Source organism: Neomonachus schauinslandi, chromosome 5, assembly GCF_002201575.2.
Source record: "Neomonachus schauinslandi chromosome 5, ASM220157v2, whole genome shotgun sequence".
NCBI lineage: Eukaryota > Metazoa > Chordata > Mammalia > Carnivora > Phocidae > Neomonachus > Neomonachus schauinslandi.
In genome coordinates, this window is record NC_058407.1 from 14006054 (window position 1) to 14030154 (window position 24101).

Below are 24101 nucleotides of genomic sequence, written 5' to 3' on the forward strand. Positions count from 1 at the left end.
TTCCATGTGTAACCTCCAGGACCTAATTGCTAGGTCCAACTTTGTGGCTCAGTTTTTCTAAAGGAAGCTATTGTGACTGACCCAATTCTACCCCTTCCTTCTTAGGGCATGCTGTGTCTGATGACCCAAGAGTGAAGGGCTGGGCCAGTTCCTGGCCGTGCACCCCATTCCCGAGTCGGGGGCTCTTACCTGGGGTCCACAGAGAGCTGATGACGGTTCTCACACCCCCTCACAAGTTGTGTGCAGAACTGTTCGTGTATTAGGGGCATCTTTCCATGGCACTGTTACACATGGGTTGTCATTTTCTTAGAGGGAAGCTGTTGCGGAGGTTAGAGCATGCCCCTCATACTCGACGGGTGGTGACAGGGAAGGCAGGAGACCTGGCGGTTTGTGACCACTGCCCAGTGCTTCTTCCTGCAGCAGCTTTGCTCAGAAAGGTAGGGCTCGCTTTTCCACGGCACACACAAGTTGTATAGTCTCCGGATTCCCAGTCGGTGCTTATTCAGGATTAAGGAGAATATGCAGGGGGCGGTGGGGAAGCCACATACTGCCTTCCAGAACTCAAGATTATTGTCAGCTCTTTTGAATTATTCACACTCCCCGTTTCCTTTATTAATGTAGATAATAAAGAGTTGGTAGCATTTTGGAGACCCAGGCCCTAACACAAGAGTGTGTGTGTTCTTTTTAAGGGTCCAATAAACATTGAAAAAAAAAATTGATGCTGTCCCCATGGACACTTCTTTGGGATTCTTGTCATTATTGTCTCATAAGTGGGGGAGGAAGGGGCCTAAGTAGGAAGAAGGGGGGAGCAGCTCCCCAGTTATACAGGTGTTGTTCTTGAGGGTAATGTTGGCCAGTCCTCCATGAATGGTATGGCAGGTAGGAGGACTGACTGTGTTATTTGTGGAGCCCGGTGCAAAATTACATGTGAGACCCCTTTTTCCAAAACTTAACGAATTTCAGAATGGTGACGGCAAAGGCAAGGGCCTTCTCGGCATGGAGTCCTTTATGGCTAGACAGGACACAAGACCATGAGGCCAGCCCTGGAGGGCTTCTCCCCCATCCTTGCCACACTTTGACCACCTGGACATCTTGCTATGTCTCATTCACAGCAGGCACACACCTGCCTCTTGGCTTTGTACTTGCTGTTCCTCTGCCTGGAAGTCTGTGCCCCACAGATCACTTGTTTCCTTTAGGTTTCTGCTAAGACGCCACCTTCGCAGAAGGGCCTTCCCTGACCATCCTCTTCCAAACAGCACTCTCCTTCATGCTCTCTGTGCACCCTTTGCAGCAAAAACGTGACTCTCGCCATATGTATATTTTATCATTTAGCACTGTTCTCACTGCAGGGAAGTGTAAGCTCTTGGAGGGCTGGGACTTGGCTCACTGCCACACTTTGTAAAAGGGCTCACCCGGGACCAGGCACATAGTTGTTGCTCAGTATTTGTGGAATGCATGAGTGGGAATGCTCTTTGCCATCTGGCGAAGGCAAGCCAGGGTTTGAGAGAAGGCTGAGACTTTGCTCCTGACGCCGCCTGCTTTTTTTTTTCTTAATTGAGTTTTTATTGGTTGTTTTGAGGATCAGTACAGACATTTCAGTTTGTACACAATTCTTAACGTACATACCGAAAATCTAAAAAAATCATGTAGTTGTGATTCTTTTCTGAAAGTTACTCCAGTGACCTTCCAGCTTAAAATTTGGAGGCAAATTTTCCTTAACAGTATATCAAGTACCAAGATCTTCAAATGCTGATACACTGTTACATTGTTAAGTCCCATTAATTCACAACTTAATATCATATACACTGCATACTCAAATTCTCAATGTTGCACAGCACGTTTAACAGAGTTACTAGGAAAACTGGACTACCATGACCAAGATGTTACAGAGTGCACAAGAATTCTGACTGGGAGAGCCAAGATCTAGGAGTGGTTTTCTTTAGGAAAAATTCTACCAAAAACAACATGGGAATAGAATTTAAAATATTCAAGACATAGTAAATGCACGACTGACTCCAAATTGCCATTTAGTATGCTTGGTGTTATAGGATATAAAAACTACCCCATCTATGGAATGTTGAGCTGACACCCAAGACAATCAAAGCCTCCCACATTCAATATCCCACTATTTCCTAGTTGTACCAAAAAATAAACAACCGGCAAATGATTTCACCTCTTACAAAAAAGCATTTACACTTAAAAAATGGGATGAGGTGGGATTCCCTCCTTAAAAATGTTTCTAGAGCTACTAAAAAAACGTGCATTTACAAAAAGTTGATAAAAATATTCCTCTGGATTGTACAAGAAGGGCGACAGGGACCACTGATAAGGCCTGGTTTATGGTATTAATCAGACTTGGCTTCTTTCTCTCCTGCTTTATCGGAGGCTGGACTCTCCTCATTTTTAGTTTCTCCGTTTTCTGCAGGTAGGTCTTCTTTCGTTTCTTGGTTAGCCACTTCAGTCTGTTTTCCCTTTGCTCCCCCTTCCCCCTTTGTTTGCACTTTTTGGTCTGAAGATTTATCCTTTCCTCCTGCCTTTTTTGGCTTTGCTTCCACTTTTGCAGGAGCAGGTTTAGCTGACAACCTCGCCGACCTCCTCTTGGGCTCCTCCTTCGCCGCCCCCTCGGCGGAACTGACCTTCCTCTTGGGCATTGTGGCGGCGGGGCGGGCATGTGCCAGGGGCCTGTGGGCCGCGTCGTGCCGAGAGCCTTCGCGAAGCTGGGCTGCCTGGCCGCTGCCAATCCTCCCGCTGCCCAAGCTGCTGCCTGACGCCACCTATTTTTATCAGTGATCTTCTCAGAAGCATTTCTTCCTCTTGGTCTCAATGATTCTGGGTGCCATTTGTAAGATTCAGGACCCTGCCCGTGAAACAGAGAACAGGTCTCGGTGTGTAAGAGGCCAAAGTCATCACTGAGTTTTAAGAATACCTAACATACACTACTTTCTGCGCTGAGTTAGCAGCTGTTGTGTGGGACGGTTCTGGGGTCAGCTAGGTGAAGCAAGGTGAACTGATTCTTGACTTCAGGGTTCTCAGAGCCCTTTGTGTGCTGATATGCACTCAGTTCCCCAAGCATCTCAGGGACCGTTCCTCCATGAAGTACACTTTGGGACACCCTGGTATTTTGGCAAATGCACTGGCCCACGGGCCAGGAGGCTGAGCCCTGGTGCTGGACTCAGCACTGTCGTCTAGACAGATTATTAAGGAAAGGGACCCCCCCCCCCCCCAACCCTGGGTTCTTCAGTCTATGAAACTATGGTAGCATTTCTCATCATTGTATTATTGAATGTGTGCTAGGCTAACCCCGAATTCCTGTCCAGCTCCAACATTCTGGAAAAGACAGTCCTGGCTTTCTGTTCTCTGATTGCTGTCAAAACTCATTCATTCATTCATTCATCCAGCAAATGTGTGTGCCTGTCACGTGCTAGGGACTCTTCGTGCCCCTCAACAAAGAGCAGTGAACACAAACCACACCTCTGCCTTCTGGAGCTTGCTTTTTCATAGATGTCCAGGATGAGCAACCTGGCATGGAGAGATTTGCTGTCTGTCGAGGTCTTGATGCACCAATTAGCACTAGAAAAGCCACTGGTAATGGTGTGAAAGAAGAAACATTTGGGCCCAAAGTCTGGAGACCCGGATTACCATCCAGGCCTCACCACCACCAAGAATGGCTTTAGATCAAGGGTTTATGCTTGAAGTCACACCACACTGGGTTCAGTCTCGGCTCTACTGTTTGCTAAGACCTTGAGCAAACAGCTTCTCAGTATCAGCTTGTTTTCTCATCTGCAGACGAGGGCTAGGCACAGCACCTGCCACCAAGGAGATACTGCACACAAAGCACTTAGCCCAGAGCCTGGTTCATGCTGTGCACATCCATGTTCTCTGAACCCTCCGTGAACTTAGGCAAGCCGCTTTCTTTGCACTTTGTCCTCTTCTAGAAGATGAAGTGTCTGTGTCATCTCTACGTAGGTCTGTGTTTCAGACTCAGTTTAAATAGTATTGGAACTGGAATGATTATCTCTCTTCCCCATGTACACTGGCCAACTGAAATATGGCTGTACGAGATCTCTGTCTCTGTACCTGGAAAGAGATGCATATCATATATGTGCACAGAAGTCTGTACGGATGCATATGTATATATGCATATGTATCATCCTTTGTGTATGTGGATGTGTAAAAGACCTCAGCTTTTAAGTCTGTACAGCTTTTCTGCGTCTGTCATTGCAACTTTGAGTCAGCATTCCATATGTGGCAGTGCTCCCGGGTCAGAAAAAGAAATTCCTGCCCATTTCCAATGCAAGGCTTCTGTCAGTCCTGTTGCAATCCATGGAGATTTTATTTAATCTCCTCTTTTGCATGTGTTTGTTTCATTTCTGTTTCTTCCCTCTGTCCTGGATCTATCATCATCCTGCTTACCAGTTACTAATTTCCTCGGGCAGAAGCATCATCTTGCTGCTCGTCTCCATCATCTGCAGGCCAGTCGTGAGATTCAGGAGCCTGCCCATATAATGGTGTGGAACAGGAATCAGAAAGTGCTTGAGTTGCTCCGTGCTCAAGAATACTCAGATTTCACAAGGGTTAGCCCATTTAGCACACACAGGAATCTCAGCGAAAATTTAGACATGGGTAGCTTTTCCTATTACCTTGAAATTAGTCGCGATTACCCTTAAATTATTGAATTTTGACCGCCATGCAAAGTGGTTTCTCCTTTCATTAATCTTACTAACTGGCTGCATTTGTTACAAATCTTTTTTTCCCTAGCCAGCACATGATTCCCTTTCTGCAGAAAGGTTCTTCTCCTGCACTGCCTTTCTTTTACATTCCTTACTCTTCTTTGAGCATTTGATTAATGGTCACACCAGGGCACATCCTGACAGCCGTGCATCCACCTATGTTTCCCCAGGAAAGCCATCTGGATGCAATGTTTGCATCTTCTGGGATCCTTGGGGGTTGGCACCTTTTTTTTTTCCCCAAAAAAACTTTTGTATGGATAATGTAACACATCTGGCTCACACATTTAAAAAACAATATAAAAAAGAACAGTGCTTGTGTTCCCCATTATAGAATAAAGCCTGTGCATCACAGAATATGTCGGAGACTAGAAAAGATGAGAAGAAGTGACAGAAATCATACATCTTCTACTATGTAGAGATCACCACCATTTGATTAGTTACTTCCAATTTTTCTGTACATTTTTAAAGACCGTTGTCTTCCTTCTACATGTAATTCTGATTCTAGCTTTATATTTTCACTTAACATTATTGATCTTCGTAAGTATCACTTTTACTGCCTCGGTAATGTTCCATCTAGTGATAGAGAATCATTTTTATTTTAAAACATTCTCCCTATTTTTGACCAGTTAGGATGTTTCTGATTCTTTGAAGATTTACTTAATTAAGACTTTATTGAATTTCTGTGGCATATGGCATTCCTTCTTTCAGATTCATCTTTCAATATAAATTAGCAGAGTGTGATTTTTGGGTCCACGGGTTTGAATTTTAAGTTCTTAATCTACGTTCTCAGTGTTCTTACAAGGCACATGCCACGTTATAGTGCAATGAGTCCTATCAGAGAGAGCCCTAGCAGAAGTAGATGTAATGTTTTAGCTCATAATGAAGTTCTGACTTTGATTTTTCTTTCGCAGGACATTTTTGATAAAACAAACAAAAAAAACATAGTGGCTTTAAAAAAATTATTTTAGTTGTGTGACCTGACCACCAACCAAGCAAGTAAATGGTTCCCTTTCCTGGGCCTCCGTTTTCCTGCCTGTAAAATGAAGAGCTCAGACAAGATGAGGCACTATGGTCCCATCCACGTGGGTGGGCGGTCGTTAGAGTTGGACACTTTGACAAAAGCACCTCTTCTGGTGGAGTTGAAGGAGGAGAAGCTGGCCATTAAGTAGAAAAATGACATCCGGTTTCATGGGGGAAAAGCAACCTTGACATCACTCAGATTTGTCTTAAGCTGGGGTGTGCAAGAAACTGCCTCACAAGATGCATTGGCAGTGGTTAGAAACGAGAAGACACACTCCTCATACACACGTTTCCTTCTACCAAGTCCTTTTCCAGGAGGAAGCATTCCATCCCTGCCGTGGGGGCTTGCAAACATCCCAGCTTTGGGGGAGTTCATTCTCCAGACTGGAGTCATCTGTCTTTGTGGGATGAATCTCAGGGGTGAAAGTGCTTAGTGCAGCTAAATCTTGAGAATATTCGGGAACGATGCTCATGGAGCCGAAATGCTCTGGGGTTTATGATGCAGAGCTGACTCCCCCTTTGCTCCCTGTTGTGGCATCACGGGGGACATGTAGAAACGTCTTTACATGCCAGGAAAATACCACCCGTGTTGTCTGTGTCAAAGCCGTCAAGTGTCCTTAACAGTCTAAAGGCTACTCAACAAATATTACCACGTAAGATGTTAAGCTTCCAGACACTCTGTGTAAGGGCACAAGGAAGCACACACACAGGTACAGCTCGCTGGGTGGCATTGGCAATGTCACAAAGATGTCGCCATAAAACCTGCAAGCAAAGGTACCCGAGTACCGCTGCCACATGTGGAAACATCTGTTCAAATGGGAGCAAAATCTGGCTGCCCCAGGTTGGGCTCATTAGTCATTTAATAGCCCATCAGTAGACTGGGGAGAAAGTCACTTTGTGTGATGGATGGCGTGACATGATGGCGCTGTCATGGCGTCCGCCACCTTGAGTTGCGTTTACTGGTTGAAGTGCCCGCCCCCCCTCAAGAGGAGAGCCACATGCCAATCATCAGAGAGCCCAGGGCACGTGGCACAGACTTCAGAATCCAAGAGCTAAGTCAGTTTGTAACCTCTGTGGGCTTCCAGGGTCTGATCTGTGAACTGTGGGTGATGTCACTCACAGCAGAGGCACCAGCAAGTTGTTAGTGCATCCTCCGGAGCCGGGTGACGTGGGTGCGAAGTTTACCTTCACCTTCTGTTAGCACAGTGGCCAAGCCGCTGAGCCTCCCTGTGGCTTAGTTCCCTCTTCCGGAAGGTTCTTTTTTTTTTTAAGATTTTATTCATTCCTTTGACAGAGACACAGCGAGAGAGGGAACACAAGCAGGGGGAGCGGGAGAGGGAGAAGCAGGCTTCCCACAGAGCAGGGAGCCCGATGTGGGGCTCGATCCCAGGACCCCGGGATCATGACCCGAGCTGAAGGCAGACACTTAACGACTGAGCCACCCAGGTGCCCCATCTTCCGGAAGGTTCTAACTCCCAGGGTTGTTACGCTGATTAAATAAGTATGTGTCAAGTGCTTAGCAGAAACTTGGCACCTAACGGGCATGGTGGACGCGGGTGATGACGTCACCGCACTGTCACTTCCTTCCAAGGAGGCTGCAGGGTTTAGGACAAATGCCTGGCTACTGCTTGGTGCATGGGGGGCTTAAGAAGTGGTAGTTGGTGTTACCATGGTTATATCCTTAACTCCCCGCGCACTGCCTGCTTATGGCAGTCTGTTGAATGGAATGATGAGCTCTTTCCTCAGGTTCATGGTCCATTAGGTAGGGGCTGGAACCTTTATTACCGGATTGACACATCCTACGTCTATAGGTCTAAAATGTTTATAAAGAGCAGGGTGGGAGGGGAGTCCTAGCAGTGAAGCCCAGGACGTTTTTCTAATGGCCAAGTCGTCATAGTGAGGTGAACCCCAGGTAAGTAAGCTTTACTTATTTTTCCTTCACTCTGTCTGGGATTCATTCTCTCCAAATGAAAAGCAGAATAGAGAGACTGTAAAATGCCGGGTTAGGTTGTGTGGGGGGCGGGGCAAATCATTTCATTTCTAAAATCCCCATCTTTCCATACTGTCATCCCCTGCGTTAATAAGGCACCATTCTCCCGTATGGGGCAGCGCACGCAGAGACCTACAGGGCACTCTGTGGTCTTGAGCGGCCTCCATTTGCAGCAGGTGGGACAGCTAAGGTGCTGCATTGGCTGAGGTTAGGAGAGAATTGGGGTGGCCAGTGGTTCTCAACAGGTGGCCCCTGGGATCAGCAGCTTCCGCATCACGTGGGAACTTTTAAGCTCCTCACATCCTTGGGCCCCACCCCAAACCTGCTGAATCAGAATCTCTGGGGGTGGGGCCCAGCAGTCTGTGTTAAATAACCTACAGATGATTCTGATGCATGAGAAAGTTTGAGACCCCACTGGGTTAAGCTGAACAGTTCAGACAGCTGACACGTCTTTTAAGGACAGCCTCAGGCTTGAGACACCTGCTCTTTTTCCTCACTCCCCAAGCAAATATATACCTGTGACCACACAATCAGAGCGGTAAATTGAAGCCAATTAGCAGCTAAGTAACTGCCAGCACTGTCACCAGGGTAGTTGTTAGTAATTAGCACTAATGACTCTAGAGAGGAAAACGGTTGTGGTTCAAAGACATCCCCACCATTTGAATTCACTCTGAGTTTTTCCAACATTTTCCTGCCATGTTTCTCTTTTACATTCAAACACCATCACAGTTGGATGGATGCTTCTCTTGAGACAAGATCACATGAAGCAATAGTATGCAGTGGTGTTTCTTAATGCTTGCCAGGATGCACTGATTCAGTTGGGGTGTGTGTGAAAGTTGTGAATCAACCTTTGGATGCACCTGCGTAATTCCTATGGCGATGTCAGGATGTACATTGTAACTTTCTCTGGGAAGCATGAAGTGATTTATAGGCCTGTCAGAAATTGTTGGATGAGCTCACCAAATGACACTTCTGAGTTTTGTGAGGATAGAACCAAAGACAAGAGAAACCAAGAAAGGATCATTTTCAAATAGAAAGTCAGCTTTGTAAACTTTTGAAAACTTTGGTGTTAGTTAACAAGCCTGGATTTTAGGAAACTCTTCCAAGAAATGTTAAAGGACAGAATTCACCTGACTCTCCCGTTAGCTTGTATAAGGAACATGGTGAATGTTGAAAGAGGGGAACAGCTAGTTTGGAACCAGGGGGCTCCTTCAGTTTTGCAAAGATCGTATCGTGCTCGTTCCCAGTTCCCTGCAGCACCCCGCATGCCTTGCCCGGGGCTGACTCTCCCAGCAGTCTTTAGATGGATGGATTGAGTGAGGGACGTTGGGTGGAATAGTATCTGATTTCGGCTGTGTGAGATTCTCTTTTCAGTACAGATACTATATGCTGCGCCGTGATCAAAGCTCATCACTGTGAAAGTTTTTGAAGTTGGCAGGTGTTCAGTTGTGTGGGGTCATGTTAATTAGGAGAGGGAGTGTGTTATCAAAGGGAAGCCTGCCTGTTCCAGCTCTCTTTTCTTCCCTCAACCCAACGGTGTAAAATTAGGGGAGTTTGTTAAAAACTTGGGGAGGAGGGGAAACTGTGATTTCAAGGTTTACCTCTTTCAGGAGGTGACAGCTTTTTGAAACTGCTAGATTATTTGTAAAGAGTGAGTCTGAGACATTTCCCATGTGTGTCTGATTCCCAGACCACATCAGTGCCAAAGAAGCTGAGATTTCTGAATTTATAGACAATAGGGAAGGTTGGTCCTGAACATGCTTCCTGGGCATCATCTTTTTTTTTTTTAACTTATTATGGTAAAATATAACAAATCAGCATTTTAACCATTTTCACGTGTACAGTTCATGACATTAAGTACATTCACACCGATCAATCATCACCACTATCCCATCTCCAGAACTTTCCATCTTCCCAAACTGAAACTCTATACCCATTAAACACTAACTCCCCATTCCCCCCTCCCACCAGCCCCTGGCACCCAAAATTTACTAAACCAAACTGCTCACAAGCTCTCAGGTCTTTGCATATTCTAATTCCTGTGCCCGGCATGCCCATCTCATCGGCTTGCTCAATTCCCACTCATTCTTAGGGCATCCCTCTGGTGTCACCATGGGCTCGGTACTCACAGCCCTCTGTGTTTATATGGTGTGTGACACTATCATAATTATCCATTCCCTTATCTCTTCGTGACTTCTCTCTTCCCTTCGGCCTGTGAGTACCCCTTGCTCTAGTGTCCCCCAGATATTTGGCAGAAAGCCCTGGCACACAGCCTGTGCTCAGTAAACTTTGTTGAGCAGCTTGCTAAATCGAGGCCAGAAAGCCCAGAAGTTCTACTAGAATTTTTTTTTTTAACGAACAAAGGAGATCCATTTGGGACCTCACAGATTCCATTACACTATCTCAGCTCCTCCCCAAGTGGAATTTTGCAAGTTGAGTCCAGCCTAGGTGAAGAGGAAGGGCTCCTATGCGATGCATCCGTGGTCATATGTCCCTGATGCCAAATTCCTGCCCTGGGTGGGGGCTTGATCTCTGGCTCCAGGAGCTGTGTGCTTTCTATGCTTGGTTCAGAATTGTCATTTCCTACTGGGTTTAAATGGAAAATTGTTCCAGAAGCAGCAGCTGCCTTTCCAGCCCTAAGTAAGAAGATGTCTTTCTCTGATTTGGGTGGGGGGGGTGGAATTTACGTAGCACATTCTGTGCTCAAGGCATCCTGTGAGGTAAAGAGGTTTGAAATGAGACCCCCTTCCTCCCTTCAGGGAAGATGGAATGTCAGAAGGCAGTCAGGCAAGTGTCCAGGGGAATGCATTGTAGCGAGTCTTACAAGTGAGACCAGTCTGTAATGATAAAGCATAGGGAATATGCTGCTGGCCCTGACCCGCACATTCCGCGCCTACTATGCCTTGGGGTGTCTGGGATGATAAGAGCAGTCCCTGGCAAGGAAGGCGGCATGATGATTATATCCAGTGTAGAATGACCAGTGCTTTGTAGAGCAGAGGGCAGGTTGCTCTGGGAGCAAAGCTGTTGTCAGGCCCGTCATTTATTAAGTACTAGGAAGCGAGGGAAGAGAAGAGAAACTGATTCCAAATGACAGGAACCAAGAGCTGATGCCTAAAATGACAGTCTCAGCATGACAGGGAATCCTGAAGGCCTAGAATGCCCACTCGTCTTGCCCAAGTCATCCGTTAGGCTGTGCACACCCCCAGTGACGGGGAAGCTCACTACCTATCACAACAGCACATTGTGCCTCCAAAGAACCATGGCCTTTGAAAGTTCTTCATAATTCAGCGCCAGATCTCATTCTGTAGCTTCTTTCTTTGTTTCCAGGACTCGCCCTCCCCATGCAGAATAAATCCCCCATCCCAGCATGTGTAGTGGACCCGGTGAGCCTTTTCTTCTTCCAGGGAAACCATCCTTGGTTTCTGGAGTTTTTCGAGGGGTCGGGCTGACATGGGAGCCGGCAAGAGATTAGCAAAGCCCATTTGCATCCTCTCCTGTCTGCCGTGATGATGGTATTAACAACTGCTCCAGACAGAAGCCAGGGACACCTCTGAGAACCTGACCACCCAAAGCCTCGGTTCACCCCAGCGTGTGCATGGGCCACAGGAAAAAATCCTGCTTCTTCCCTTCATTGTAGTCGCGGCCCCAGCCTCCTCCAGGCATGGGAGGACGCAGGAAGGACAAGGGAGGCCCTCGGAGCAGTGTTCCGAGCATTTTCAACTTTGGATACCGAGCCATTAGAAATGGAGCAGCTTCTGTGTGGTTCTGCCTCTTACTGCCTCCTCACACCTGACCCCTTCGGCCACCGGTGACCTTCTATGGAGACACATGAGTCATGCAGCGCCGGCCAGAGCACGTGATCAGGTGTGCTTTTGATTGGAGTTTGTTGTTTCAGGAATCCCGGCTTCCATGTAAGGTATTTTAAATGTGGGTATCAGGGCACATGTGCTGTTGATGCTTCCCAGGAAATGGTCCATTCTGCAGCCGGGCAACCCTAGGAGGTGGTGGGGTGGATCTTGCACAGATGTGGAAACCGAAGCTTGCAGGGAGGAATTTGCCTGCCCTATTCCACGTGGCTCAGTGACTTGCACAGCGAGGATTCAAAGCCCCCCTCTGTTGGATTCTGATATTTGAACTCTTAGTCACTGTTCCTTTTTTTTTTTTAAGATGTATTTCACATACCGTATAATTCGCCCACTTATAGTGTACCGTTGGGTGCTTTTTAGTAAATTCACAGAGTTGTGTGACCGTCACTACAATCTATTTTAGAACTTCGACACTCCAAACGAGACCTAGACCCATCAACCACCACTCCACATTCCTCTGCTCCCCCAGCTTAAGTAACTGCTGATCCACTTCCTCTCTGTCAAGCTGCCTATTCTGAACACTTCATATGAATGGAGTCATAGTTACGTAGACTTTGTGCCTGGCTCCTTTCGTTTGTTCTCAAGGTTCGTCCGTGTTACAGCAGGTGTTAGCACTTCATTCCTTTTTGTGGCTACATAATGTTCCCTCGTCTGGAAATGAAACATTTTGTCATTTCATTCATGGCTGATGGACACCAAGGCTGTTACCACTTTTTGACTTTATGAATAATGCTACCATGAAATTCTGGTACAAGTTTTTACATCAGCGTGTTTTCGTTTCTCTTGGTACATACCTAGGAGTGCGATTTCTGGGTCATGGAGAACCCCATACCAGTGTTTTGAGGAACTGCCGAGCCATTTTCCAAAGTGGCTGCTCCATTTCTTAGTCACTGTTCTTGACTGCTTTTTTCTTTCTTTCTTTCTTTTTTTTTTTTTGAGTGCAGGAATCGTGTCTTAGGTGAGCAAACCCTCCTCACCTCCTTATCTTAGTTCAGTAACTAACCGGGTGAATTTCAGCTGTGCTGCACAGAATAGCCTAACTATAAAGTGTCTGAAGGGTGCCTGACTGGGATCTCCGCTTTGGGACTTACACTTCTGTGACCTTGGGTTTATCAACTGTCCATTCTCTATGAGTAAAATGAATTGATTCAGTGAGAATCAATGAATCAATGGATTCACTGAGATACAGTGTATAAAATCCTGACACAGGGCCTAGAGCATTGTAGGAAATCTTACATTCCACTGCAACATTTATACTTGAACTTCTACTATGTGCTGTGAAAGCACATAGTGGGAACCAAAAGGGTAAGTAGGAAGAAATACAGGCAAAAGTGCATGCCTACTTGCCTCTCCACATACTCCCTCTCTCTGCCTCATTCCAGAAAGGTTGGTGTTCTGTGTTTTGTTCTCCCTGCCACCACCGGACCTTTGCATGTGCTCTTTCCTCACCCTGGAACTTTCTTCCCTGTGTTCCTTGGCCAACCTCCCCACCTTTGCTTGGTTGACCCTACATGTTCCGCCAACTTCAGCCCCGTCATCTCCGCTTCAAGAGAGCCTTGCCTGTTCAGATCAATTCCTCCTATTCTACACCTACACAAGCATCCCATGTTTCCCCTTCACAGCACTTACAATAACTGTCATTTTGTATTTATGTGCTTTTGCATGATATTTATTTAATATCCCATTTACCCCACTAGACTCTCAAGTTCCAGGAGGGCAGGGCCTGGGCTATCACCGTTCATCACTGTGTCCCTAGTATCTGGCACACAGTAGTAAGCACTCAGTAAATACCTAATGATGGAATGACTATCTGTTCCTTCCCCTGTAATTACGAACTATCAAAAGTGACTGCTCTGAGGGTGGCTCAGTTGGTTAAGCAACTGCCTTCGGCTCAGGTCATGATCCTGGAGTCCCTGGATCGAGTCCTGCATTGGGCTCCCTGCTCAGCAGGGAGTCTGCTTCTCCCTCTGACCCTCCCCCCTCTCATGTGCTATCTCTCATTCTCTCTCTCTCAAATAAATAAATAAAATCTTTAAAAAAAAAAAAGTGACTGCTTTGAGCTGGTAAGGAAGGCATCAACCACATTATGAGTGAGTGAAGACTCATTGTGTGAGCTGCGTGCCACCCCGTCTGGATCACCACGTTCAAGTAGAATGTATGTTGACAGACAGCCAGGTGTTAAGCAGGTTGGGGTGAAGAAAGACTTGGAGCACTTCCTACCAGGAACGAAACCCAGAACGTATGAGACCAGAATTGAGGCCTGCCAGCAGGTAATTTCAGAGTCACCTGCCCATCTCCTGCTCCATGATAAAGTTAATTAATCCTCTCTCCTGTCCATCTTCCTCCCGCCCTGTGACCACCAGCAGCGACTGATTATCACAGGTGCGTGCCTCCAGACTCCTGCCCCCCAGGGCTTGGCTCTTTTTGCAACAGGGATGCAAGGGGCACCCTCCCACCCGCCCCCGAAGTCAGCATCTTCTGTTTCCTGCTCCTGTTCTTGTGAGGAGCAGCCCCTCTCCCCAGCCCCTCTGCTGCCCGCTGCCTTTGAAGTATAAGTAATAAACTTTTACAGATGGTGACAAGAAAAGCCTCATTAGCTTCGTCCCTGACTTGGAGAGTAGCTCTAATCCACTTGCCTTCTGAGTCCAGCTCTTTAATGTATCACTTGCAATCCTGTACCTCTCAGATGCAGCCCCGGGGCTGCTTTGAAGTGTCGCAGCCCCCGCCCACCCCCTCCCCATCCTCTGGGTTCCTCTTTAGGTTCCAGGAGGGTCCAGGGCTGGGCCAGGAAGCCCTCCATGGGCTCCCCTGAAACCTTCATCTTGTCACTCACCCAACAGTGATTGTCTGCCCCTCTTCTCTGTGCTGGGAGCAGCTGTTCCTCCCCCGTCCCTTCTGGGGATGGCAACTCTTCCGCTAGTTTAGCTGTGAATTTCCATTAAGCCACTTGCTTGGATCAGCTTCTGAGTTAGTCAGTGCTGAAGTAATAACACTAGTAATAATAATACATTCCATGTATTGATAATGCCGGTCACTAGACTACGGCTTCATGCATATTGCCTTATGTAATCTCCAACAGTCACTTAAGGAAAGGTGCTTTTATTATCCCCATTTTATGGATGAGGACACAAACACTTAAGTAGCTTGCCCAAAGTTAGCAAGGAGAGAGTCTGCAGTTAGAATCAGGAAGTGATGCACACACCTGCACTTAACCACCTTATAAACCAGGAAGCTGGAACTTACTTTTTCCTTAACAAAAATGCACTAGAATTTTTATAGCCAAATGGTCTCCCATGGGACATTCTGCATTTTAATGATGTTTTCCCCCTCAACATCGTGGTCCTCAATGTGGGTTTGTACCTGTAATTGGACAGGTAAGGTTAGGGGTTTGGGAAGATTGAGAAGAAGTCAGCGCCTTGTGATTCCTTTGCTGCCTAAAGATGCTCTAAAGCTTTAATGTCATGGTCTTTTGAGAGAAGCATCTCCCACTTCGTACCTAACTGTTAGCAAAGCTGTGTGCTAAGCACTGGGGATTCAAAGGTGAATTAGACCCACTTTCTACTTTGAAAAGCTTATGTATAGAAGAAAAGAGAAATAAATACGCAGATTTATATATTATCGTAGATATATACATTGCATATTTTAATGTGTATGTAGCACATTATATAAATCATGTATTCTATGCTTATACATCTAGTATCTGTTGTCAGGCATGCCATAAGGTGCTCTGGAAACAGAGAGGAGTCATGCTGTAAGTAAAGGCAATCCATACCATACTGGCATAAATAATGAATGCATTGCTTTATGTAATGGGCTTTGGCTCATTTCTCAGAGATTCTTCATCTTTGTCCTCAGGCTGACTTCCCTTTTAGGAGCACACGATTTCTGTCCATCCCTTGGGCTGCCAGCTTCCTCAGTCATCTCTGAGGGAGGAAGAGTCGTATGCTTTACTCTGTATTTGTGCCATCTCAGGCGACGGCCTCACTCCTTATCTCATCTTTATAGGTCAATGAGTAGAGTATGCTGCTTGCCTTAATCAGGTTGGGGCCACACTTTGAGCAGGGGTGAGGTCAGTCCTATCTAAACTGAATGGCTGTCACAAGATAGAGAAGTGAAGAAGCAAGAGGAAGCTGCAACTATTAGTCTTCTACAGAGCACCTGTCTTTGGTTCCCTCATTGCGTTTAGGGCGGAAAGCCCTAGGCTTGGGGTCCACTCTGATCCCAGAGTCCACCCTGCTACAAAGCACTAGCCTAATTCTGTGGAAGACAGCAAGAAGCAAAATGGCATATCTAAGAGGGTGCTCTATCTAAATGTCCATCATTCCAAAAGTCATATACAAAATTACCTTGTAAACCACATGAGTCTCTGTTTTATAGTCCGTTTTATTTTTTAAAAAGAGCAAACCTTTATTACCTTTCTTTACCACCCATCTTATTTACAAGATTTAGAGGCACATGGGATTTTTGGCTTTTTATGAAAATTAAATTAACTCTCAAAGGGCAAGATAGGCCAACCCTTTGGCGTTCAGGATATGCTTTAGGATCTGAGGGGAGTTCTAAGACACTTGGCTACCACAGTAGTCATTTTAACAACAGTGGCATCATTAATATACATCTCCAAGATGACTGTTCTGAAGGAAAAAATATCCTAATCACACCTTGGTTTCTTCTACCAAGTCATTCTAAAGAGCCCTAGAAATTTTTTTTCTAGAACAATTCCCCTTGAGGGACTATTAACCCTTACTTGAGGTTTTGGGAAATATAATCAGTGAAAAAGTTAAATCTGACTCCCCTGCACTGTGGGACCAGGAACAAGCCACAGTTCCATCTCTGACCCTCAGCTTTCTTATCTATGAAATGAGCACCCAGTAAGCCTTGCTTTGTACAGTGTAGATGAACTGGGATCAAGTATATAAAAGTTCTTCTAAAACCCTAAGATTGCTATCATCTGCATTACCTATATTCAGTTATTTAGCAAAGCCTTAGTAAAAAGTTAGAAGTAATTAATAATACTTTGTATTGCTGTCCATGCCTTGCTTTAGTAGAAGGGTTGCTCTCATTTATTCAGTTTGTATTGGACACTTTGTATGTTTTATCATATTGAAAAACTGATAATACAGCCCTAAGCTTCTGACAACAACCTTGTAAGAGTCATCTCTGCCAAAGTATGAGACTCTTTTTTGACATAATTAGGGTAGCTGGCACTCACATAGTCCTTCCTCTGGGCTGGTCACCATGAGGCAGGAATTATTATTGTAGTTTGCAGTGAGGAAACTGAGGCATAGAGTGGTTACTTCATTTGCAGGTAGAGGATAGACTGGAGGACGGTTCCCTGCCTTCTTGCGGACTTGCTGTGTTATCCCGGAGAAGCCAATTACCTTTCTTCCCTGGGATTTTGCAGAACCTGCAGGTATTTTCAAAGCTGGGTGGCAGAAGAAAAAGGAGAATCCGATTTCTGGTCTTAGCTGCAACAATGACAACAGCTAACCTCCTGGCTTTAAGCAAGTTCTTGAATCTCCCTGAACCTCACATTTCTCATCGGCCAAATAAGTATATTAGTTGAGCTACCTACTCGCTAGGGTGGTTGTGATTATCAGTTGGAGAAACTGGTGGGAAAGCAGTTTGAGACAGTTTAAAAGATACAGGTTTGTAAGATATTGATGTTATTGATCTGACCAATTAAAAATATAATATGGTGGGGCTCCCGGGTGGCTCAGTCAGTTAAGCATCTGCCTTCAGCTCGGGTCATGGTCCCAGGGTCCTGGGACCGAGTCCCACATCGGGCTCCCTGCTCACTGGGGAACTTGCTTCTCCCTTTCCCTCTGCTGCTCCCCCTGCTTGTGTTCCCTCTCTTGCTGTGTCTCTCTCTGTCAAATAAATAAATAAAATCTTTAAAAAAATAAAAATAATTTAAAAAAATAAAGTAAAAGCGTAGAAGAATATATATTATGTAAGTACCAAAATTAATGTGGTACAGCTATTTTATTATCAAAATAGACTTTATTTAAAGGAAAGACACACGGGGCACCTGGGTGGCTCAGTTGGTTAAGCGTCTGCCTTCAGCTCAGGTCATGATCCCAGGGTCCTGGGATCGAGTCCCACATCGGGCTCCCTGCTCACTGGGGAACTTGCTTCTCCCTCTCCCTCTGCTGCTCCCCTGCTTGTGTTCTCTCTCACTCTCTCTCTCTGTCAAATAAATAAATTAAAATCTTTTAAAAATAAAAATATAAAATAATATGGCAGGACAGATTCTACTATTTTGATGCAGTTATCATGTACAATTTACTGAACAGTCACTGCATTAGGGACCATGCTGAACACTTTCACACACAGCTGACCCTTGAACAACATGGGTTTGAATGGCACAGATCTACTTAAATGCAGATTTGTTTCAGTAAATACCGGACAGTACTGTACGTGTATTTTCCTTTATGATTTTCTAAGTAACATTTTCTTCTCTCTAGCTTTATTGTAAGAGTATAGTATATAATACATATAACACAAATTATATGTTCATCGGCCGTTTGTTATCAGTAATGCTTCTGGTCAGCAGTAGGCTACTGGTAGTTAAGTTTTGGGAAATCAACAGTTATATGCGGATTTGTGAGGCGCCTGGGTGGCTCAGTTGGTGAAGCGTCCGACTCCTGGCTTCACTGAGGTCATGATCTCAGGGTTGTGAGATCGAGCCTGGCATCAGGCTCTGTGCTCAGCGGGGAGTCTGTTTAGGATTTTCTTTCTCTCCCTCTGCCCCTCCGCCTGCTCATGTGCTCTCTCTCTCTCAAAAGAAATAAAATATTATAAAAAAGTTATATGCGGATTTTCAACTGCACAGGGGTGCGGGGAGCAGTACCCCTAACCCTGTGTTGTTCAGGAATCATTACTGTATATTAATCTGTGTTGAATTTCAGTAGAGCTCAGTCTCTGTAGACATGCAGACAAGCCATCAGGTAGCATTTAACCTAGGGAAGCGTATCTCAGTTCATCTTCACAGCAGCACCAAGAGGTGAGTGTTACTGTTTCCATTTTACAGGTGGGGGACACTGAGACGCATGTTAGATTCAGCACTCAGAACCAGGCAACCCGTAAATGGAAAAATTCCAGATCCACACCCAGTGCTGTTTGGGTCCAGCGCTGATCAAACACGATACGACACTGCCTTCTCTTGACAAAGTTTTATACCACTGTAAGCATTGCTGTTATCTATAAATTAACTAAGGCTCAAACTTGATTTCTGGGCTGAGGAGCTCAACAAAAGCAAATTTCCCTTGAGCATTTACCTTGTACTTGTATTAAACTGACGGTGAGCATTCCCATGCTCAGAGTAGCATCTTTTAGACGAGAACCTTGGGCAAGCATGGAGCAGCTGTTCCCTTTGAAAATAGAAAGTGCCCCGTGATTGCTACCCAATCAGAAGATAGAGGACCCTGGTCAGCAAATGGGTTAGTAGAGCTTCTTAATTATGTCAAGAGAAAAGAACACACTGATATTTATTAGCTTTGTACTAAGCAAATGTGGGCCAAGGAGCCAGGCTTGGGTCATCTTGGATCAAGTGGTTCAGCCTGTGTCCTCAGTTTCTTCATCTGCAAAATGGGTGTGATGGTACTGCCTGTCTCATAGAGTTGTTGAGAGCGATTTTCTTTTCTCTAGCTTTATTGTAAGAGTATAGTATATAATACATATAACACAAATTATATGTTCAAACGGCCGCGTTTGTTATCAGTAATGCTTCTGGTCAGCAGTAGGCTACTGGTAGTTAAGTTTTGGGAAATCAACAGTTATATGCGGATTTGTGAGGCGCCTGGGTGGCTCAGTTGGTGAAGCGTCCGACTCCTTGTTTCACTCAGGTCATGGTAAGCCCTTGGTAAGCCCTTTGGTCGGTACCTGGACCACCACTCAGAGTCACCTGTCCTCACCACTAGGCTAACTGGTCATGGCACTTGTGCAAACGACACTGATAGAGTGTAAGAAAACACCATGCCCACAGGGGTATTCATTTGAACAGAGATGAATTTTTACCAGGAAGGTAAAATGGATAGCTTGTTTGTCAGTTGGAGAGAATACATGCAAGTTATTTGCCGGAGTGCTGTGACTCTCCTCACTTACCCAGCCATTAAACATAATTTTGACTTTAATGGGGTACTCTGATAGTTCCCATTTTGCCTGAAAATGGGCTGTTAGGAGGCAGCATGGTAGAATATGTTGCCTTTCAAGAAAGGGTACACACTGCCCACCCATTGCCCTCCCCTCAGTACTCGCTATTCCTCCAGACACTGTTCCAAGCCCCCAAAACAAGGACAGTATGTCCTTCCATGTGGTAAGTAATTTAAAACATTATTTGTCAGTTAAAACACAAATACAAGATAAAATTTAAAATGCGCACCAGTGATGACAATAAAAATTGAGATTTCAAAGAAATCGCTCGCTTACCGGCAGGCTAATCTGGGCTCTCTATTCATTCTCCAGGGTCCTAGGATTTATGTTAGTGAAAAAATTTGCAGAGTGCTGGAGCATGCAACCTGTGTCTTCAGACAGACCAGCTGTAAGTCCTTGCTCTGCTCCCCACTTGCTGTGTTACCAGAGTATAAAACTTAAGAGATTCCGGTTCCTCTGCTATAAAATCAAGATGATACTGCTTTCTACTGCAGTGGATTTGGAGAAGACTCAAAGGAGATAACCTACGTTAAGAGTAGAGCGCAGTGTCTGGCAGCTGGCTTACACCCTGTATTCTCTCCCACCCTCCTTTGGCTTCACTTGGCATTCAGGAATCAGGGATGGCCCACTCTGTTCCCTGGGCCGTGGAGTTTGCAGCCCGAGCTCCTGGTGCTTTGTGCCTCTCAGCTAGAGAGGCTTCATCTCACAGCTTGGAGTATTTCACAGCCTTTGCCTCCATCTTCCTTGGTGATGCATTGGCTCATCTGTCACCTGCCAGTGGCCGACCGGTCCCATCAGTCTTGCTGTGACTTTACTCATCTACCAGCTTTTTCTCTTCTCTGTCATCGCCCACTTGGTAATTCAGCACTTTTCTGGCACCCACTCTGTGCAGAACAGAACATCTTTTGCATCTTTTCAGTTTTCCAATATTCTGTGAAATTCTTCCCACCATTTACGGAGCCCTACAGCCCCGTTGGTGGGTCAGCCCCCATCTCAGCAGGAATTCTGCCTTACGGCTGACTCTGGAATGGTTTGTTTTGGTTTGGTTTGGGTTTTTTTGCCCCTAACCTTGTCTGCATTTTACAATAATTCAGCCACATCTTGAATTTCCCTTCTTTTCTGTGTCCGTTGGACAATTTTGCTCAGTTTCAAGTACGCGGGCAGTGCTGGCCAAAAAGACAGAAGGATTCATACTTTTCAAAAGCTTTTCAAACCTCCCCAATGCTGGACACACAAATGGGGCTGGAAAACCTGTGATTGAGTTCCAGTGTAGACGAAGCGGCTTATTGTCTGGCAAAGCCCTGTGCGAGCCCCGGGCGATTTCCCCTCCATGACAAAGAGCGGAGCTCGGGGGAGGCAGCCAACCAACACTTTAATTAGAAGTAAGTTTTGAGAAGATGCTCTCATCTTCAGAATTTTCTCTTACCTTGAAATGAGCATCCAGCAATTGTCTTCTAAATTATTGAGCCCTGGCTGGCTGGTGTAGCTCAATTGTGAACATGCGTTCATCTTTTTAACCGTTTTTTATCAGATGTTCTGTCTGACCCTCCACAGGTGCAGGTCAGTTGACCTCCGTCTTCCTGTCCACATGCGGCTATGTATAAAAGCAATGGTTCCTGCTCGTGCCTACTTAATAATTCTGCAGCTTTAGCTATATAACCACATGTAGTAAGTGGCCAGCTATTCAGAAAAGAGCACTTTCATGCCCTCGAGCTTTGGGAGACTGTGCTGGCCCAGTGGTATTAAGATATGTCCAGCCTCTCAACTGCCTTTGAGAGCAGACGCTATCCCCTTTTATAAGAGAACATTCCGAGTCCCAGAGACGTATCTGCCCCCAGTGGCCCCACAGACATTTAAATGGGATGTGGGGGTGCAAGGCTCAGTTTTGTCTGGCTGAGCGGCTGAGGTTCACAGACAATATATAGGTAACACACGAGCAAAGAAACTTGGATTGAGGGAAGAGTGTCTGGGGAGTTGGCCCCAGGGGTTTGAAGAATTGAATAGCAGAGAAGGCTCAAGAGGTGGGGCAGTTCTGCAGCTCAGGGTGGGCGGGGGGGGGGGGGGGGGCCAAGGGCCACGAAAAGTACTTATGGGCTTTGAAAACAAAGAGCATCTCCACCCAAACTGAGTATGGAGAGCAGTGGAGATGATGCAGGGGGTCAGTATCCACCTCGAGGTCCCTGCAATGCCTTCAAATATGAGCTGTCTCTTTAGTGAGCAGATAAGCTGTACAGGATTCCCAGGGACTGTAGCACCCACTGTTGGGTTTACGAGTCAGGTCGTGCTAGGGTTTTATCTTATCATAGAGACTAAAAGCAGAAGCATTCCCGTAATGTACTACTGGATAGCTGTACTACACAGGACTGGACTAGACAGGCAAATTGATTTAGATAAGTAATAACGATTATAACCACAACTACTATTTACGGAGACATTTTCATGTTCTTGGTGCTATTTCAGACACTTTTGCGTGCGTTATTTTATTTAAATAGCACATCAGTGCTTTGTTGTGGATGAGCGAAATGGCATCACAAAATGGCAGGTGTCCTCTTCTTCGCTGTGGTAGGGAAGCGGGGCAAGCTTTATAGCTGGTGTTCCGTGAAAGCTTCTAGAATGAGTAAAGGAAGATGGATAAGACACAGTCCTTGCCCTTCAGGAATTTGAACCCACTGGGACCAACATATACCTAAATGCATAATGTCATATTGTGTGATCGTAGATGAATCAAGGTATTTACAGTGTGCAGGGAGAATTCAGTCAGGGGAGAATCAGAAAAGCTCTAGAAAATACCATTGTAGTCAGGGCTTGGAAGGGGAAACAGAGGAGGAAGTGGCCACGTGTGCAAGGTGGGGAAAGTGCGTTCCAGCCAACAAGAAAACAGGCACGTACCATCTCTGTATGTGCAGGTGCAGTGACCTTCTGTGTAGATGGGAACACCACCACCCCCAGCCCCGTCTGTGTACTCCTACCCCCTCCCACCTCCCTTATCCTTGGCACTCGCCTTCATCTGAGGTACTACAGTGTCCTCTTGCATATTTATCCCTCTCTGCCACTAGAATGTAAGCTCTGTCGGGTCAGGGCATCTGTCTTGTTTGCTGCTCTAGCCACAGTGCTCAGGACACCTCCCAGCACGTGGTAAGTGTTCAATAAAAATCTATCGAACGAATGAACGGATCGATGACAATTTCAGAGGATTCGAGAAAATAATGTAATGCCTAAATATAAGGAAAGTAACCCCACCCCCACCCATCGTTTGGTTTCTGTAGGCACCTGTCACCCTTTGGCATATTATGCATCTTAATATATTTATTTATCTGTTTGTCTGTCTTATCCTACTACAGCATAACTCCATGAGGGTAGAGGTCTGATCTTGGTTTTTTTCTTTGCTGTTGTAGCTCTAGAACCTAGCAGAATATTTGGCACTTAGGAGTGCTTAATACTTATTCCAGGAATAAATGACTGAATGAGGCTTCTTCTGTGGGATTGAATGGGATAGAGGGGAGTTCGAGGTCCGGGGCAGAGGAGTAAGGGTGGGTTTGGCAAACCATAGTCGGGTTGGGAAGGGGATCCTATCCGAAGCCAAGGGCTTTTGATAAGTAATCTAAGGAACGGAGTGCTTTGTGAAAATTTTGAAGCTGGGAGGATAGGATCATACTTACATTTTACAAGGAGCACTGGCTGTGGCCAGGAGGGAGGTTGGAGCACGCTAGAGCTTGTAGAGTATAGACTGGGTTATACCTAGAGGGAAGACTTCTTTTTTTTTTTTTTTTAAGATTTTTATTTATTTATTTGACAGAGAGACAGAGAGCACAAGTAGGCAGAGAGGCAGGCAGAGGGAGAGGGAGAAGCAGGCTCTCCGCTGAGCAGGGAGCCGGACGTGGGGCTCGATCCCAGGACCCCGGGATCATGACCCGAGCCGAAGGCAGCCGCTTAACCGACTGAGCCACCCAGGCGCCCCTAGAGGGAAGACTTCTTACACCTGAGAATATTGCAAAGCATTTCCCCGAGTCATGATGATTAGCGCATGATTTATTTTTGAGGTATGCCTCCTTAGCGCTAGGTTATCAGGAATTAACATTGTCAGGGCAGATGGTAAGGGGAGCCATTGGGTTTGTCGGAGTGGATTCTGTATGACTTTTTAAAAAATGTCTTAATTTGATCTGTGCTATTTAGTAAAAGATCTAAAAATTTAATACCTTTGAATGGTGCTAAACTGTTAGTAACCACAGCTACTAAAGCTGTCCTTATATAAAGCCATCCAGATGCCCCAAGAGCACTTTGTCAGGACAGCCCACAAATGAGAACAGCCTCACCCTATTAGCCCTGCCAAATTACTGAAAACCT

General features: G+C 45.7%; 2 protein-coding genes across 6 annotated transcripts in view; one reads left to right on the forward strand and one right to left on the reverse strand.

Moving 5' to 3' along the window:
* Positions 1-24101, forward strand: part of LARGE1 (LARGE xylosyl- and glucuronyltransferase 1) — a 376695-nt gene that overhangs the window by 193808 nt on the left and 158786 nt on the right. The gene's annotated exons all lie outside the window — the stretch shown is intronic.
* On the reverse strand, positions 2346-2651 carry LOC110578090 (non-histone chromosomal protein HMG-14-like). Its single transcript, XM_044915342.1, has one exon. It carries the CDS (start codon positions 2649-2651, stop codon positions 2346-2348), a length of 306 nt encoding a protein of 101 aa, XP_044771277.1.